Source organism: Notechis scutatus, chromosome Z (genome assembly GCF_049901735.1).
Source record: "Notechis scutatus isolate UNSWTSFEM ecotype Mainland chromosome Z, rNotScu1.2, whole genome shotgun sequence".
Lineage (NCBI taxonomy): Eukaryota > Metazoa > Chordata > Lepidosauria > Squamata > Elapidae > Notechis > Notechis scutatus.
This window is the reverse complement of record NC_142025.1, coordinates 129,996,536-130,016,777: the sequence shown is the minus strand read 5'-3', so window position 1 is coordinate 130,016,777 and position 20,242 is coordinate 129,996,536. Positions and strand designations below refer to the sequence as shown.

General features: G+C 36.1%; 1 protein-coding gene across 1 annotated transcript; it reads right to left on the bottom strand.

The window, feature by feature from the left end:
• Nucleotides 1-1,789: 1,789 nt before the first annotated feature.
• Nucleotides 1,790-2,682, bottom strand: LOC113427772 (vomeronasal type-2 receptor 26-like). The gene has a single exon (XM_026690305.2). The coding sequence runs from the start codon at nt 2,678-2,680 to the stop codon at nt 1,790-1,792; it is 891 nt and encodes a 296-aa protein (XP_026546090.2). The 5' UTR covers nt 2,681-2,682.
• Between the last annotated feature and the right edge of the window lie 17,560 nt (nt 2,683-20,242).

The window sequence follows — 20,242 nt, the reverse complement described above, 5'->3', positions numbered from 1 at the left end:
AGAAAATTTTACTCTCTCTAAGTCTAAAAGCATAGCTTCAAAACATAACATTTTCATCAAATTTATTCATCAGAAATTTAATATAAAAATAATAAAACATATAGACTATAGGAACTAAATGAGACAAAAAAAGAATCTCAATCTGTACTAGTACTAGTTCGATTGAGGCAAGATAGGTCCATCTTGCAAAGAAATGGCTGTTTAAAATGTGGAAGCCTAAACTCACATTGGCTAAGAGTTCGGTATTCTCATTGATTTCCTTCACAGCAAATGCCAAGGCCAGGATATGCTGGTAATTTTGAGTAAACATCCTATGTCATGGGCAATTGTTGGGGTTAAATCATAGTTTTGAATGCACATTCTATCTAGACATAACCATATCTATGATATATAGAGCCTCGGTGGTGCAGTAGTTAGAGTGCTGTACTGCAGGCCACTTCTGCTGACTATCAGCTGTTCAAATCCCACCCGGCTCAAGGTTGACTGAACCTTCCATCCTTCCGAGGTGGGTAAAATGAGGACCCAGATTGTTGGGGGCAATATGCTGACTTTGTAAACCGCTTAGAGAGGGCTGTAAAGCACTATAAAGTGGTATATAAGTCTAAGTGCTATTGCTATATCAACAGCTCAACTGTGGAAAACACAGCCCTTCAAGTCAACTGCATGGATCAATTATAAAAATATTTTCTCAAATCAGGTTTGGAAATTATTAAATCACAGTGTTATTCTCATGGATACATCTGGTCAGTTTCACAAACCAATTTATAACATGCTTTATTTTCTTCAAAGATATTATAGTGACTAAATATCAAAACATGCACTATAGAGAAGTAATCTAATTTTTGCCAACTTCAAACAATATAACCAGAGCAATTAAACTGCATCTTTCTTTAATATAGAGAATTTCTATAATGTAGGGAACAATGATGTTCTTGTACTTCCATTAAACAGTGGTGGGATTTGAATTTTTTTACTACCAGTTCTGTGGGCAGGGCTTGGTGGGCAGGGCATGGCTTGGAGGGTGTGGCAGGGGAAGGATAATGTAAACTTTCCATTCCCACCCCACTCCAGGGGAAAGATACCCATTCCCTCTCCACCCCACTAACTGCTTTCCAGCTCCTTTTTCCTGTCCAGGGCAACAAAAGAGACCCAGACAATCATCAGGGACTTGGGAGGCAGATAAGAGATGGAGGTGGGGCCAATCAGAAGTGATACTTGCCAGTTCTCTGAACTACTCAAAATTTCTGCTGCTGGTTCTGCAGAACTGGTCAGAACCTGCTGAATACCATCTCTGAATTTGGCATGTTAATGTATTCTCAATATTATTTCACAAGCAATTAGAAGGAAGGAAAGAAAGAAAATATTATTTCAGGAGAATAAGTAATTCATTGTTAGTGTTTTATTTATTAGAATGCAGGTGGATATCTCTGGGGTCATAATTTTTTCACTTTGTCAATTTATTTTAAAGTCGATGGTAAGTGATATTGATAACTGCCTGGGCAATCAGAAGACACATATTTGCTATGACTTGCAACAGCTTCATTATAAAGCAGTTTGCCCTCAGAAGTTATGGGAGTGCCATCACTTGAGACTTTCAAGAAGAGATTGGACCTCAATTTGTCAGAAATGGTGTAGGGTCTCCCACTTGGGCAGGGGCTTGGACTAGATGACCTACAAGGTCCATTCCAACTCTGATTATCTGTTTGTTTGATCAGGTTTGAGTTGAATTTTATGAATATATATGACAATGTATTTTTTTACTGAAAAAATATGGAATTATAGTTCTTTCTTATCTCATTAACTGCTTTTTATCATTCAGATCCGGCCTTAGTAGAATAACAAAGCATTTGGGGAGAAAGATGCAACCCAGTAACCCTGCACTGGAAGAGAGAATAGAAAAGATCTCCACAGCCACCATGTATTTCCCCTTGGTACTCAGATAGGTTGGGAAAAAGGACAACCAGACACTGCAAAAACACAACAGGCTAAAGGAGATAAACTTTGTCTCATTAAAACTGTCTGGTAAATGCCGTGCTTGGAAAGCCACACTGAAGCCAACAATGGCAAGGAAAAGCAGGTAGAATAAGACACAGTAAAACATGACAGTAGAGCCTTCGTTACATCCCAGAATGATTTCATCTGACACTAGGTTCATATCAGCATCTGAGTATGGGGGTGAGATTACAAGCCATACAATGCAAATAACAACTTGAATGAAGAAACAGGAAACAACAATGTAATTATCTAATCGTTTGCCCAGCCATCTCCTCAACCTGGATCCTGGCACTGAAGCCATGAAAGCTAAAATCACAATGATGGTTTTGGCCAATATACACGAAATGGCTACTGAGAAGACAATCCCAAAAGCAGTTTGTCGCAAAAGGCAGGTCACCATTTTTGGCTTTCCAATGAATAATAAACTGCAAAGGAATGAGAGCACAAGGGAGATGAGAAGAAGGTAGGTGATGTTCCGGTTGTTGGCCTTGACTATGGGAGTGTCCTGGTATTTGATGAAGATCCCAAGCACTGCAGTGGCAATGCAAGCAAAGACAATTGCAGTAGTGGCCAAACTGGTCCCTAAAGGGTCTTCATATGACAGAAAAACTATGCGCTTTGGAAGGCATGAATCATGGTTGTTGTTTGGATATTGTCCTTCTGGGCATAATATGCAATCATCCATATCTACAGAAGAAAATGCTGTTATTGCATGTAGAAGATTCTGCATTAATTAAGATATTAATAGAAGTAAGTGGTGTACTACTTATTAATGCTTCAATTGGAGGCTCCCATGATATTTATAAAGCTGTTGGGCAGACTGAAGGCACCAATAAATCACTTCTTTAATACGGCCAAGGATAGTATATAGAATTGTACTCAATTTAAATTGACATTTACTTTTATCCCTCTTTGATGCAAAATTGGACTAATGTTGTAATTGTTGTAGTTCTTGTGATAAAGTTTAGCAAATTAATATAGAACTGTCTTTATAACCATAGATTTAAGAAGGAAAGAGATTATATAAATTAAAATGTATATGTAATGGAAGACAGCCAATATCCAAGCAAATTCAATTTAAATATAGCAATACATCCCATGTTTATTGAGGTAAAGCCTTCATTCTAAAAACCAGTGATTGTTTATAGAATTTTTTCCTCCCCCTATCTATCTATCTATCTATCTATCTATCTATCTATCTATCTATCTATCTATCTATCTATCTATCTATCTATCTATCTCTTTGAACCTTTAGCTGTTGGTGCAGTAGTTAGAATACTGTATTGCAGGCTAACTCTGCCCATTGTCTGAAGTTCAATTCTGACAGGACTCAATATTGACTGGAAAGGTAATTGGAAAGTCGACAGGAAATTGTTTTGCTCATCTAACTAGACCTTATCTTTATCTTCTCTATAGAACTGGAATTTCTTTTCCTGAACAGTCTTTATACGAAATGTTTGTGCTGTTTATTTTACCTTTCTCACTTGCCATCTTCCCTTCTGGACATGGTATGCACTTATAGCAGCAAAATGGCTTTCCTTCAATTTCACTCCTACTTGAACCTGAAGCACAATAGTCATTACACATGGAATGTGGTCTTTTCTGTAAATAGAGGTGAATAAAATGAGGACTCAATCTGCTGTTTTTGAGATACTATGACCAGTGGTGGGATTCAAAAAAATTTACTACCGGTCATTTGGTCGTGGCTTGGTGGGTGTGGCAGGGGAAGGATACTGCAAAATCCCCATTCCCTCCCCACCCCACTAACTTGCTTTCCAGCTTTGTTCTCCTGTGCAGGGCAACAAAAGAAGATTCAGCCAATCAGGAGGCAGAGAATAGATGGGGGCAGGGTCAGTCAGAAGTGGTATTCTAAACTACTCAAAATTTCAGCTACTGGTTCTCCAGAACTGGTCAGAACCTGCTGAATACCACCTCTGACTATGACCATGTTCTTTCAAATAAACTTCACTCAAAGCATTTTTTTTAAATGTTTCTTTCATTAGATTATATAGACCTATGGAAAAAAATTCCATGGTTTTATTTTTTGCTTTTTTAATTAATTAATCAATTAATTTCTTTTAATTTCTTAAAAGACATGAAGGTTTAATGTATAAATTTGTATTTACTTTTAAGTGCTTTTGGTTACCATATAATCAGCTCTTCTTTTAATTATTATTATTTATTTCCAATATATCCTAGCAAAAGTAAGTTTAATTTTACTGATGTAATAATTTATTGGCAACTATTCCTATAAGAAAGGTAGTGGATCAAATCCAAATACTATAAGTTATCAAATATGTTATTTTGATTTTGTGCTAGGATTATAATAAGCAATATGATAAGGACTTGGGAGCCGAATTTGATTATTTTGCTCTATCCAAAACAGAAATTTTTAGCAACTAAACCCACTTCATTAAGCTAGCAAAATATTTAAATCAAATAAACTTCTCAATATCATAAATCACAAACATTAAGGTTTTTACTACTCTCTTGCCCATCTGGGCCATTTTGCCAGTGCTTCAGGGAAAAAAAAAGTCAAAAAGATCAAGAGATGATGGATAATGAGAAAACATTTCAATAAAATGGGAAAATATATACAGGGAAAATAGTAATATATATACCTAATAGAAAATATAATTTAATAATATAATCCAAATAAGCCAAGACAGTAGATGGGAATTTAGAATTAGGTAACCAAACTGTATTATTAATATTAATAATGTGCTAAAGTACATTATGAATTTAAAATAATTAAGGACTAGGAACTGTGTGGGATTTTGAGATATAGTCTCGGGATTGACTAATATTGTCAATATTTAGCATTATTAGCATTAACCTTACACATTAGCATTAACTATACATATTTGGAATATTCAAGTTATGGTGGTACTATGATAAATTTTTAAAAAATATTAAATAATAGTATTTAGGGACCATAAATACAAGGCACAAAGAAATTTTATTTATGTTTAAATGAATTAATGGGAAAATGAGAAATGGATTATGAAAAGATATTAGCCTTGTTGAAGTTGGAAGATTAGAACTACATATACCTATTTGTATTATTGTTGCTTAAAAAAGACTTGACCGAGTTAATGCAATGTTCATAAAATATGTATGTTTATATTGAAAAAAAACCACTTATTTGAAAAAGGTCACCAATGATCTGTCATCTAATTGAACACAAATCAAAAGAGTACATCCTAATTCAAAACACAAGTCAACAATTTTCAAATATTCAGAATGTAAGTTAAAATATCTCCAGATCTGTATGCACCTGATAAAATCTTGTGGGCCATTTAATAGAATCATCATCAATGCGGAGTGATTTAGAAGAGGAAGGGTCTGGGTCTATCCATCCAACTTTGATTTTTGTGAATGTGTTATTTGAATATGTGACCCAGTTGAAAATATCGAATCCAGCAATTATATGTCCCTTGTTATCAAAGGAAATATTTTCACCAGCATTGTTTTTAAAGAAAGTACTTCTTATAAACCTGTGGAACTAAATAGAGGAAAAAGTTGAGAGAAAATGATAAGATGAGACACTGTCTTGAAAACTCTGGGTACCGGTCTAGAAAAAAAAATACATTGTTGCAGAGATCAATATTAAATATTCAAGATACTCTAATAGCACTAATTTCAGTTCAAAAAAGGGAAGGAGAAGGAGAAGGAAAAGGAGAAGATAGTGAACTGTTGTGGCTGCATGATAACATTAACAAGGAAAGCTGAGGTGACACATTTGAACAAGTGGTATCTTTAATGTGGCCCAGATTCATCTGTTTAGGACTATCTATTCTCTTTCTTTTCTTTAAAAAATCATGCTCCATTTTTATTTATTTATTTGTATATCACTTTTATTATTTGACCAAACAACTCAAGGAGGTGAACATATCCAACACACTTTCCTTTTTCTATTTTTCCTACAACAATAACTCTGTGAAGTGGGTTGAGCAGAGAGAGAGAGAGTGTGTGACTGACCCAAGGCTACCCAGCTGGCTTTTGTGGATAAGGTGGGACTTGAACTCATGGTCTCTTTCTTTCTAGCCTGGTGCCTTAACCACTAGACCAAATTGGCTCTACTCCCTCAAATTGATGTGAGGCAAATTTTGTATTAATACACCCATCCATAGTACAGAAAATTAGCAGAAGGAAAAATGCCTTTGAAGCTCTATTTCTTTATGGTATTATAAAAACATGTACAAGCAGAAAAATTATTTAGGAGAAAGAAATATTGACTGAAATTCTACTATATTGTTCTGCAAAATACCTGCCATGGCTCCTGATTTAATCGATCTTGTGCTCTCTCTTTCAACTTCGCTCTCTGTTTTGTCTTGGATGAAGTTATTTCTTGCAAAGCATGAGCCATAATGTATACTGCATTGTAGATGCTATAACTGTGACCAGACATGCTTGTGTCAAAGAGGGTCACAGGTAGATTCTCCAACTTTTCCTCCCCAGTGCAGATCTCCTCATCTTTCTCTTCTAGAGGGGAATTTGAGAAATCACAATTAAATGCATCTTTCCACAAGACTCTGATAAAGTCATCCCTATTTTCTGAAACAGGATTTCTTTTCTGCAGAAACTTCTGGAATCCTCTAGGATAATTTGTGTGAATTGCAAAGGACAGAGCTCCATGGAGGCAATGTATGTCCCATTCTTTTAGAAAACCAGGAGAAGCAAAATCCATCTGGGCTGTCATGATCCACACTCGGCTTTCAACTGCTATATCATAGAACTGTGCAAAGTGGAAAATTGATCTTAATACACTAATAGTATGCAGTTCACCTTGTATAATAACAGTATTGGCAGTACTTCCTGTGACAAGACATGAAGTTGAAAACCATTCCACTGCTGCTTCAGCAACATCACCTGAAAAGGACATTTTGGGCATTGTTTCTAAGAAGTCCACACAAATGCCATGCTGAGAATAAATGGGAAGTATATTCTGCTTAAATATTTCTCCATTGCCATCATTATATGCTACTACACCAATCCAGGTCCACTTGAAATGCATCAGCAATTCTAGGATTCCCATATATTGATGGGTCCCATTTGGAAACATCTGATGGAAGAAATCTTCTTTTGTTTTGTCTTCTATTATTGGAGATGACCCGTAAATGATCTTAGGATGGAAATACATGGGAGAAGGTGAGACATAATGACAATCAATCTTATGATAGATTCAGTTGAAAGGTAAGGCACCAGAGGTGGTATTCAGCAGGTTCTCACCAGTTCTGGAGAACCGGTAGCAGAAATTTGGAGTAGTTCGGAGAACTGGCAAATACCACCTCTGACTGGAGATTTTACAGTAGCCTTCCCCTGCCAAGTCCACCAAGCCATGCCCGCAGAACTGGTAGTAAAAACAATTTGAATCCCACCACTGTAAGGCACTTGTGATGACCCAGGGCATGGCACAAAGGGAACATAGTCAGATAATCAGTAAGAGTCTGTTTATTAGCTCCAACTTTGCCCCCAATGTCCTGGTTATCTTCTGACTGGAGAAAAACTATCCCAGGAACAGCTTTTGGCTGCAGAGAATCAAGTCCAAAATGTGGTCAACAAAAACTGAAAATATAAGTCCAATCAAGGCAAAATGAGGTAATTAGTCCAGCAGGGCAGGAGATACAATTCCAGATGTAAAGGTATGGCAATGGCTTCCACATGGTTGGGAAGATGCCAGGAACACAGATAACTAAAGTCAACACAAGATAAACTCACATTTGCTCCCAGAAGCTGCTGCACACAGCATTAATTTCTTTTAAACTCTCATTTCCAGATGTGGCTAATGAAGGGAATCAGGGCTCTTTCCACCCCTGTAAGCCATGCAATCCATGTTGCTCTCTTCTCTGTTCCTCCCTGCATGCCCTAGGATGAAGAGGGGGTGGGTCTGAGTCCGATGAACTCCCTCTCCCTTATTCTATCTCTCTTCTGCTCTACCCAGTTTCCTCCACAGCCAACGGAGCCACTCAGGAGTGGGATTCTACCAGTTCGCACCTATTCACTAGAACCAGTTGTTAAGATTCTAAGCAGTTTGGAGAACCAGTTGTTAGAAGAAATTACTGGCCTAATCCTGTAAGGAAGGCAGGAAGAAAATATTCTGGTATTGCTTACAGAAACTGCCACTCCGTTAACCCTTATTACATTCTTGGCAGGACTAGACTTCCTGTCTCAAGAACTTATCTGGAGTTTTTTTTCCCTCCTTTGCTGGTACTTTGTTTGTGTGGAGTGACCATTCAAAGTTACAATGGCACCCCTGTTGAGGTAATTCTCTGTTAGGAGAATGAGCGCATACAGGGAGACGTATAGAGAGTAGTGTTGGAATAATACACACAGAGCACACAGATACACTGTACAGTAAATGTAGTTTTTTTTTTACTTCCAGAAAGGTTTAAGCAAAGTCCAAAATAAGCAGTCCAAAATCATTCACAGATAAATCAGTCAGTTTTCATCCAGGGATAATCCAAACATCAAATTCCAGTGTCAAAAACAGTTCAGTAACAGACTTACATTAAATCCAGTAATATCAGTCAATTAGAAGAAATGGAGCAACGGCAATACTTTCCAACAGAAGGAAACAGAGATAGAGACACACTCTCTTCTGAGATTAAGACTAAACAACCCAGGTTTCTGGCTCCATCTTATGGCCATTTGAGAAACCACACCCAATTGCAGTTTTTGCAATCTCTTAAAGATATAGTACTAAAATGTTTATCTTGGTTTATATATTTCTAACCCAAATACCTGTTAGGTGACTTATATTCCTAACATTCTCCCCTTTTGGCTAAGATAATACATACAACCTTACATTCTAATTCCATAATCTTCACAGCATGCCTTATGCTTTATAGAGCCTTGGGCCTTTGTAAAATGATCTGCTATTGTTTTCTGACATACAGTATTCTAGCTTAATCATCTTACTTTGCACACATTGTCTCACATTTAAATATCTTAAATCTGTGTGTTTCATTCTTGTTTTAACAGCAATATTTGAAGCCATCTGTATTGCTGATTGGTTATCTTTGTAAATAACAATAGGATCTGTTACATCAATTCCCATATCAATTAATAATTGCTTATACAAAACTAAAGCTGTACATAATAAAGACAAACATGAGAATTCAGCCTCCATTGTTGATAAACTTAGATGTTTCTGTCTAATAGATCTCCATCCAATCAATGCTTTTCCAAATAATACAGCAGTACCCGATGTAGATTTTCGTGTATTTATGTCTGTAGCAAAACTTGCATCAGCATATGCAGTTAAATTCAATTCATCTTTTGGCTTCAAATACAATGCATAGTGCATTGTTTGTTTCAGATATCTTAACACATGTTTAGCAGCTTGCCAGTGCCTTTCAGTTGGCTCAGCATTAAATCTCGCTAATTGATTAACATTGTATGCTATATCTGGCCTTGACCAATTACTGAGATAAGATAAACTACCAATCAAAGACTGGTAGTTCTTCTTATCAAAAATAGGACTTTGAACTCCTGGCTCATTGGTGTCTTAGTCGGTTTACAAAGTTCCATTTTAAAACTTTTTAGTAATTGGTTAATTTTATCTGCTTGTGAGATCTTGTATCCTCCCCTAGTTCTACCTACCTTTAAACCAAGATAATGTTTGATTTCTCCTAACTGTTTTATCTTAAATTTATGTTCCAATAGTGAAATTATCTCAGTAGCTTCTTGTTCAGTTTTGGTGATTAATGCTATATCATCAGTAAATAATAGCAATAATGACACTATACCATTACTTTCTCTTTTAAACAAACATGGATCAGCCATGCCAGTTACAAAGCCTATCTTATTTAATTCTTTAACTATACATTGGTTCCACTCATATCCTGATTGCTTTAAATCATAAAGACTCTTTTTCAATTTCCAGCAATCATTATTATCAGTATTATCATTTTTGAGACCTAAAGGTTTCTTTAAATATATAGTGTGTTGCAACGGTGCATGCAGATAAGCTGTCTCTACATACAAATGATTTACAATGTATTTCTCCTTAGCTGCCCACACTAATGCTGCCCTTAATGTAGTAGCCTTCAGACTAGGAGCAAACACCTCATCATAGTCATTTGCTGTCTGATTGAACCCTTGTGCTACTAACCTGGCTTTATGGGTAACAGTCCCATCTACACCTGTCTTCAGTTTATATATCCATTTACATCCTATGGCATGTTTACCTGGTGGTAACTTAACATTTTCGTATACCTCCAGTCTTTTTAATGATTCCAGTTCCTTATCCATTGCTTTCTACCAAGCAGCCTGATCCTTAGCAGGATACATATTTACTTCACTATAATTACTTGGAACTGTATTCACATCACATACAACACTAGCCTGATATCTATCAGGTGCTCGTGTTACTCGGGTTGAACATCTTGGTAATACAGGGCTAACTGATGGACTTTCCTGTGCCACCTGCTCCTGTTCTTCTACCTCCTCCTGTGCTTGTTCTCCTACTTCCTCCTGTTCTTCCTCTTTAATGGCTATTTGTTGTTTACTGATATCATCTTTAGGGACTATTTGGGTGTCAATAATAATATCATTGCTGGATTCCTGTTCCAGTTTATCCCACCCAACGTGCTCGAGAAATTTTGCACTAGCACTACAATAAACATGAGCTGTGCCTTGATCCCAGAATCTAAATGATCTATGGTTGGCCACATAACCCACAAAAAATAACTTCTTAGCTCTATGTTGCCCTTTCAGTCTTACTTGTGAGGGAATATGCACCCATGCTGGAGCTCCAAATGTGTGTCGGTAACTTAAATTTGGTTTTCTGCCATGCCAACGAGTGAATGGCAATTCACCAGTTGTTGTGTTAACTATATTGTTCAAAACATGGTTGCTACACATTATGGCTTCACCCCACAGTGTTTCAGGTAAACCTGAATCAGATAACAACCTCTAAAGGTTCTTTGGTCTTAAACCCATTAAGTCTGTTTGCTGGAGTAACCTTACTCTTTTCTTGACTACAAGCATTACAGTGTAAATACTTGCTACAGGGTTTCAATTTTACTCCCTCTGACAATTCAACAGTTTGTTTGAGCATTTTGAAATTAATGTGCCCTAGACGTCTATGCAGTAAATGTATACATTCATCATGTGGCTTAAAATTGTTATAAACTGAGTTAGCCATCTTCAACTGATCATCATGTATTGCATATAAATCATTCTTTAAAGTAGCAGTGACACTTTTACCCTCTTTCTCTATTATACAGTTATCTCCCCTAAAGGTTACTACATAACCAAGATTAACTAAAGCCCTTACTGATAATAAATTAAATTTTAGTTTAGGTACATATAACATAGTTAAATGTTCGTTTATGCAAGAACAATATGGAGTACCTTCACCTGATGCGTTAATTTTCCATCCATTTGCCAATGTTACATGTTGTTTACTCGTGGACATCTTTACAAACCTTTTTCTATCTTTACTAATGCATTGTGATGCTCCACTATCAACAACCCACAAATCATGGTTTACAGTTGAATTGCTAGACATAGCCAAACTAACATTCTTCTTGGCCTTCTGGTGTTTACCAGTATTCTGTTGTTTTCCCTTCTTACAGAATTTAGCTATATGTCCCCTAGCCCCACAAGAAAAACATTTCCTAACAGTATAGGCTGTTGAAGACAAATCCTCTTCTTGTGGTTGTTCCTTCCTCAGTTGGTCTCTTTCCAGCCATCTTCTTGCTTCTTCTAGCAATCTTCCAGTTATTTCAGTCAATGTCAGTTTATCTTTGGGCAGGACTTCCAGTGAAGATACATAATCATTATAACTTTCATCCAATGAGGAAAGAATGATGTAAACTTGATGCAGCTCTGAAAATATCAGTTCTTTTTCATGTAACTCTTGAAAAGTTCTTTTCATGAAGTTTAAATGAGCTAACATATCTCCACCTTTCAGAAGATGTGCTCTAAACAGTTTACATGTAAGATGTATGTGTGCACCTACACTGTCACAAACATAAATCCTCTTCAAATTCTCCCAACACTTAGCAGCAGACTGTTCTCCACGAATATGGACTAGCTGCTGGTCACTCAGTGTTAGTCCAATTATACAAAGAGCTCATTCGTTATTCTGTTTAAAGTCAGCAAGCTTCTTGGCATCATCCTCATTTTCTGGATCCCAAGCATTTACATCTGGTGGATCTTGAACTACATTCCATAAACCTTCTCTACGCAGAAGTAGACTGCATTTCATAGACCAGGAAACATAGTTTGTTCCATCCAACTGGGTTATCAGTGATAGACATGTTGAAGTGACTTGTGCCATCTTTATCAGGATAGTAAACCAGAATTAAACAGTAAACAGCTGTCTGTATACAGTACTGTGTATTCACACTAACTCTCAGTTATCTGAGCCTAGTATGGCCTGGGCCCATAACCAGTGTTGAGGTAATTCCCTGTTAGGAGAATGAGCGCATACAGGGAGACGTATAGAGAGTAGTGTTGGAATAATACACACAGAGCACACAGATACACTGTACAGTAAATGTAGGTTTTTACTTCCAGAAAGGTTTAAGCAAAGTCCAAAATAAGCAGTCCAAAAGTCATTCACAGGTAAATCAGTCAGTTTTCATCCAGGGATAATCCAAACATCAAATTCCAGTGTCAAAAACAGTTCAGTATCAGACTTACATTAAATCCAGTAATATCAGTCAATTAGAAGAAATGGAGCAATGGCAATGCTTTCCAACAGAAGGAAACAGAGATAGAGACACACTCTCTTCTGAGATTAAGACTAAACAACCCAAGTTTCTGGCTCCATCTTATGGCCGTTTGAGAAACCACACCCAATTGCAGTTTTTGCAATCTCTTAAAGATATAGTACTAAAATGTTTATCCTGGTTTATATATTTCTAACCCAAATACCTGTTAGGTGACTTATATTCCTAACAACCCCCTCTCCCTGTCAGCTGTTTATCTTCCTCCTCAGATTCAGACTCCAACAGGAGCATGGCAGCACTGGAAAAAGTTTCTCCATTCACCTTCATTTTACATTTGATTGATGTATTTCATCACTGATGAGTATAAAAGCAAACATTCTAGCTGCAAATATCTTTCTTAAATATTAGTATTGTAGCAGATGATCTGGGAGGGGTCAAGCATGTCATCAGTCTCAAGTCCCTTTACACCCACAAGAGATCTAAATCCAGCCTACATTGAATTATGTTGACTTTTATCTGCCCCCATTTTGTGGGAAAGGAAAATATATTTTTATACTAAACACCTAATGAGATAAGGAATCTGTAGTGGTGTTCAGACTTATTGTTGAGGAATTTCAATGGGACTTAGAATTAACATTGTCAACTATGTAGTGTCCTTTAATGTACAGTGTATTCCTGTTCCTAGGAGAACCTTTTACAGCAAAAAAAGTTGTTGTAGGATTTTTTTTTTAAAAAAAAAACACCTTTATGGGGAATAATTATGGAGTGCAATTTAGAAAAGAATTTATCATTGGATATTTACTTTTAAAAAATCAAATGAGTCTAAAAAATTAAGATTAAAATTCCATTTCAAGAGGCAAAATGGAATAATTTCTTTTTACTAGATTTAGAAAAGAGGCTTGCTAAGAAATTCAACACAAATAGTAATGATCATTCAAATGAATGAGAGAGTAAGTGGCTTACTTGATCAGGGGTAAAATGTTGCATGTTCTAAAAATAACCAAGGGAGTTATTTTTTGATTTGCTAACATTTGGACTGGAAAAGATATCACTTACTAAATTTGCTCTGCAAAGCACAATTTGCTTTGCTGTTAGTTGTTCTGATTTTTGTAGAGAGTGAGTTAGCATGCCATAAGCATGTAGTCATTTGTACTATCTTACTTTCTGATTCATCTAAGTATGGAAAGAAATACTACAATTTTCAAAGTCTTACAATGAAGGCTGTTAAGCACATGAATTCCTGGGATAACAGCATGGCTTGACATGAGTAGAATGGGTAGATACAGGATGAGTTTAATACAAATTCATCATGCTGATCCTTCACATGCAAACAGATTAAGCATTCACCAAGTTGGTTCTTCAGAAGAGAAAAAGGGTCATGGATCTTTAAAATGAGATATCCATTTTCTGGCACACATACATAAGATTATATTTAAATTTAAGAAATGCAGTTATTCCTCATTATATTTCAATGCCTACAGCTTACCTGTGGTACTTTGTAAGTACTCAGGATATTTGTCATGTGAAGACAAACTTGAGAATTAGGTCCCCCAATGACTCCCAAAATGTTATTGTGAATATCACATTTGTAGTTCGGGATGAATTTGTCCTTTGTAGATAGTAATTCCATTGAGGCAAGATAGGTCCATCTTGCAAAGAAATGACTATTTAAAATGTGGAAGCCAAAACTCACATTGGGTAAGAGCTGGGCATTCTCATTTATTTCCTTCACAGCAAATGCCAAGGCCAGGATGTGCTGGTAATTATGAGTGAATATCCTATATTTTTTTTAAAAAAATAGTTCCAGGTTAAGTCTGTTTTCTAGATGGCAATGCTCAAATCAGCTGCATAGAACATGTTTTGGAAATTACGAAGTTATTTTCACACAGAAAACTAAAGAATTACTCTTACAGTTTCAGAAACATACTGTATTTTCTTTAGGGATAATACTGAAACATGAAAATGTTAAGAGCTATTGCAAGGGCTTATTTATATGTTTACAATATTTGATATCTATTCATCTATTCATTGAAACATACTGTATTTCTTTAGGGATATTACTGAAACATGAAACATGAAAATGTTAAGAGCTATTGCAAGATCTTGTTTATTTGTTTACAATATTTGATATCTATTCATGTCATTTATTTTACTTGCTGCTAAACTTCTATGCAACCCATCTCACTGTGGTGATTCTAGGCAAGTAATAAAATGTAATCTATTTTTACAATATAAATTTCTGTGAAGTAGGGCATCATGGTATTCTTGCATTTTATATCTTTACATCCCTGTAGGTGCTTCCATCTCTGAGCATCTTGAGAACCACTCTAGCAAAGTTTAAGAGATGAAAATTAGCAGATGAAGACAAAAGCATATGCACAATTTGAGATTCTGGAGAAAGTGCAGAAAAGATCAACCAAAATGATTAAAGACCTAGAGACTAAAACCTATGAAGAATGGTTGCAGGATTTGAGGGAGTTATGATAGCAGTATTCCAATATTTGAGAAGCTGCTACAAAGAGGAAAGGGTCAATTTATTTTCCAAATAACCAAATGGCAGGACAAGACACAATGGATGGAAACTAACAAAGGAGAGAAGCAACGTAACAACGAGGGAATTAACCAGTGGAACAGCTTGCAATCAGAAGTTGTGGGTGCTTCCAGAATACTATCAAACATGGAATCTATTTTACCAGTGGTTGGAAAAAAGTGGTGGAGATTAAGAAGATAATCAGAATTGTTAAGCAAATTAAATACCCATACAACACAATGTTTATTAAGCACTAAGAAATGTAATTAATAAAAAAAATCAATAAAATTGGGTCGGGGGAGAAGAAGTTGTGGGTGCTTCATCACTGGAGGGTTTTAGGAAGAGACTGAACAGTCACTTGTATGAAATGGTGTAGGATCTTTTGCTTAGGGGATTGGATTACAAGACCAGCTCTATTCTGATTGATTGATTTGCATGAAAAGTTGGAAAGATTCCTTATAATATTTTCCCTCATTTTTCTCTCTCTCTCTCTTTTCTTCTTCCCAGATTGTAGTGTTAGGTGAACTCTATAAATAGCATGAATAATTTGAGCACCTTATCTTGTCAAACATAACATGCTTATAATGTATTAAGCCTAAGCTACTTACACAAGATCATCAAAACCTTCCTCAGAAGGTGGTTTCTGAAAGCTGATTGGACTTGAAAAAATGTAGATCTGAGAGAAAATGCCTGCAATGATGAAATCTCCTGGCTGGTAATACTTGTGGAGAATAAAAAGAGGCTTACCAACAGGACACTTAGCAATAGAAACCTTATTTAAGGTATGAGGTAGAGTCTGTATAGCTATCATTAGGGCCACAAAAAATATCACTTTATCTGAAAAATCTCCTGCCTTCTTCCAAAGTGTCTGTTCCTTCATTGACATTTGAGTACTGAGTCAAGAGGCAAAACCACCTATAGCCAGAACTGTATAATATTTATTATCAATAATCATAGGTGTAAAAGCCTGCCTGTCATTAGCTTCGACTCTATATGGGACATGAAGTATTAATATAGTTAAGTATCTTCCCATCCCAAGGGAATGTGTACCAGCTATGCTAGCAGGAGACAGCATTAAACATAGTTTTTTTTTCATAATTATGACCTAATGGGGAAATAATGACCAACATGGAATTCTAAGTTCACCATCATGTTCTCAGAAGTCAACCCATTGATGGTTCTCACAGCTCAGCTGCTATTTTATTTTCTGAACATAAGAGGAACACCAGGTGTATAATATCCCTTATGAACAAAAAGAAACAATAACTGAATAAGACTTTTGAAAGAGCCATGAAAAAGAATTATTTATTAATTAATTCATTTATTTCAATTTCTCCTTGGCAGTTTTAATTTCTCCTAGGGCAATTTTCAATTTTGGCATATTTTTGAACCTCAGGAGGACCATTTTAATAATCTTCCTGTAAACATGGATACATATGAATTATATTACCTCAAGATTTCTGCAAACTTTTTTGTGTTTAGCTGAACATTTGGTCTCATAAAGAGAATAGAATGCTAACATAGATAGCAGTATGTATGCGTGCCTGTGTTTGTGTGTGTATGTTTGTTTGTGGGGTGTGTGTGTTTGTGCATTTAATTAATTGTTTTCAATAGCCATCCATCTCAACAAATGACTCTGGGCTGTGTACACCATAACACAATTTTAAAAATTTCCAATAATTGAAACAGTACAAAATAAAAATATATATCTTCAAGTAAAATTATTCCTATGAGTAATAACACATGCAAGAAATGGGGCCCTTAACACACTTTGGCCTCTAGACTCAGGCATGAAGTCGCGTGAAGTGCACGATCACCAAACTGGTAGGTAAACTGGTAGAATTCCATCACTGCCTCGAGGGATCCAAAACTCATGAAATGACTCCATTATTTATTAACATCCCTCCATATATTATATTTTTCTCTTATTAGGTCTACTTTTATAGTTTGATTTATAATAATTTCATTTATCATTTTATGTTATTGTTCTACACCAGCCAAAGATCACTTTCCATGAGATGGGTAGTAATATAAATTTGATAAATAAATAAATAAATGAATAAATAAATAAGAAATCATAAAGTGAAAAAACAAGCACCTGGGCTTGATGATTCAGTTCCCTGCTTCCCAGTCCATGTCTCCTTTTCCATGAAGAACCAAAAAGATGATTCTACAAGGCAGTGAAAAGAGACTAGAAGAACATTGTGTGCCTTTATACAAGTCTCCACCACTAGTGTATTTCAAGTTATTGATATTCTCAAGCACGGGACTGGAAGGTTTTTCCTTCTTTACCCTTATGATGATAGGCTAGTGAGAAAAAAATAAACAATACCAAAAGGAGTTATTTAGGAATCTAAGTTTACTGATATGATTAAATCAAGTCTAGAAAGAAGGACTAGGAGTGACATGATAGCAGTGTTCCAATATATGAGGGCCTGCCACAAAGAAGAAAAGTCAACCTGTTCTCCAAAGCATCTGAAGGCAGAACAAGAAAAATTGATGGAAAACTGAACAAGAAGAGAAGCAATCTGGAACCAAGGAGAAATTTCCTAACATTGAGAATAATTAACCAGTGGAGCAGCTTGCTTTCAGAAGTTGTGGGTAGTTCATCACTGGAGGCTTTTAAGAAGAGACTGACAGCCACTTGTCTGAAATGTTATAGAATCTCCTGCTTGACCAGGGAGTTGGACTTGAAGACCTCCTAGGTCCCTTCCATCTCTACTGTATACATCTACAGTGTACTCTATGAATTATTTGAGTACAGCTGTCCTCACCCTTTTTTTATCACTGAGTTGCTTCTCACTCCTCTGGAATACACCCCCTCCTTGGTGGGAATCCAGCTCCTTACTACATTCCATCACTGTTAATTTCTTTGTCAAACTATAGAATGAAATTAAACAGCCATCATTGGTCAGATGAATTCCAGTGCTGAATGGAGGAATATAAAGAGGAAAAATGTTATTGCCAGCATTGAAGCTCTGAGATCAGTAGACATGGTGTTAACTATCCAAGACTTTCTAAAGAGACTCAGGAAGGGTTAGGAAAATCCCCAAAATCCTGTTTTCAAGATGTTTATAGGATTGCGGGGTTTGTTTGTTTTTTAAATGACTCTTTCAAGTGTCCGATAGGCACACCTGGATCTTCAGCTTCCCATTGGCCTGAACTTTTGACCTAAAGTTTTATTATTAGGAATGGTTTGGGGGAAATCATGTCAAGCACAAACAGGATGACCACAAATATGACACTGGGGTTTGAATATTGATGCCATTTTTTCCTCACCGTTATGAAAATTCGGCATGTTAATGCATTCTCAAAATTATTACATTTAAACATAAGAAGAAAGGAAAGAAAATGAAAATAACTATTTCAATATGATAAATAGCTCATTGTTAATATTCTCCAAATTAAAGTTGGTATGGTTGGTATTTCTAATATGGTGCAAGGGAAAGGGGTTTGTTGAGTGCTGAGAGGAATCAAAAGGGATAGGTGGATTGATATGACTTCTGATGGCTTCTTTTTGAACCAGTTTCAGTTTCTGAATGTTCTTCAGAAAATGTATCTTTGACTGAACCAATATTACGGAATTTTACTGTATTTCTTATCTCTCATTAACTGTTTTTTATTATTTAAATTAGGTCTTAGTACAATAACAAAGCATTTGGGAAAAAAGATGCAATCCAGTAATCCTGCACTGGAAGAGAGAATAGAAAAGATCTCCACAGCCACCATGTATTTCCCCTTGGTGCTGATAGGTTGGAAAAAAGGACAACCAGACATTGCTAAACCATAACAAGCTAAAGTGGATAAATTTGGTCTCATTAAAACTGTCTGGTAAATGCTGGGCTTGGAAAGCCACACAGAAACCAACAATGGCAAGGAAAAGCAGGTGCAGCAAGACACAGTAAAACATGACAGTAGAGCCTTCATTACACCCCAAGATGATTTCATCTGCCATTAAGTTCATATCAGCATCATTAAGTTCATATCAGCAGATATGGGGGTGAAATTACATGCCATGCAGTGCAAACAATGACTTGAATGAGGGAACAAGAAACAACAATGCAATTATCTAATCGTTTGCCCAGCCATCTCTTCATCTTGGATCCTGGCACTGAAGCCATGAAAACTAAAATCACATTGATGGTTTTGGCCAATATACAAGAAATGGCTGCTGAGAAGACAATCTCAAAAGGAGTTTGTCACAAAATACAGGTTATTTTTTCAGGTTTTCCAATGAATAATAAACTGCAAAGGAATGAGAGCACAAGAGAGACAAGAAGAAGGTAAGTGATATTCCGGTTATTGGCCTTGACTATGGGAGTGTCCTGGTATTTGATGAAAATCCCAAGCACCACAGTGGCAATGCAAGCAAAAACATCTGTGACAGTGGCCAAACTGATACCTAATGGGTCTTCATAAGATAAGAAAATGGTATGTTTTGGAAGACACGAGTCATGGTTGTTGTTTGGATACTGTCCTTCTGGGCATGGCAAACAATCATCCATATCTGTAGAAATTAATGAGTGAATGAATGAATGAACTAATGCGTGTATACATTGCTATTGTTACAGTGTAGAAGATACTGTATTATTGAAGACGTATGCAATATTGAAAGAAATAAGAATATAGCATAATGGCCTCTGGTTAATGCTTCAATTGAGGCATTATTATTAGCTATTATAAGGGCACTAATAGACAAACTTTTTAATGCAGTCAATGAAATTGTGTAGAACTGTACTTAACTCATATTAACTTTTTGATTAATCTTTCAAATATTAGAACTCATACAGAATATGATCAAACTAATTTTTGTATTGTTTTGCTTATTTGCATTGGGGGCATAGTGGCTCATCAGTTAAAGATCTTGAGCTTGCCAGCTGGAAAGATGAGAGCCTGGCTTTGAGACTCAAGTACTGCATGATAGGATGAGCTCCTTTTACTTGCCCCAGCTCCTCTCCACATAGTGTTCAAAAGCACAAAAACATAAGTAAATAAATAGGTAGCACTTCGATTGGAAGGTAACAGCATTCTG

Bases quoted from the DNA above. Each gene is read 5' to 3' on its own strand.
- LOC113427772 (XM_026690305.2), bottom strand. From the start codon at position 2,680: ATGGATGATTGCATATTATGCCCAGAAGGACAATATCCAAACAACAAC.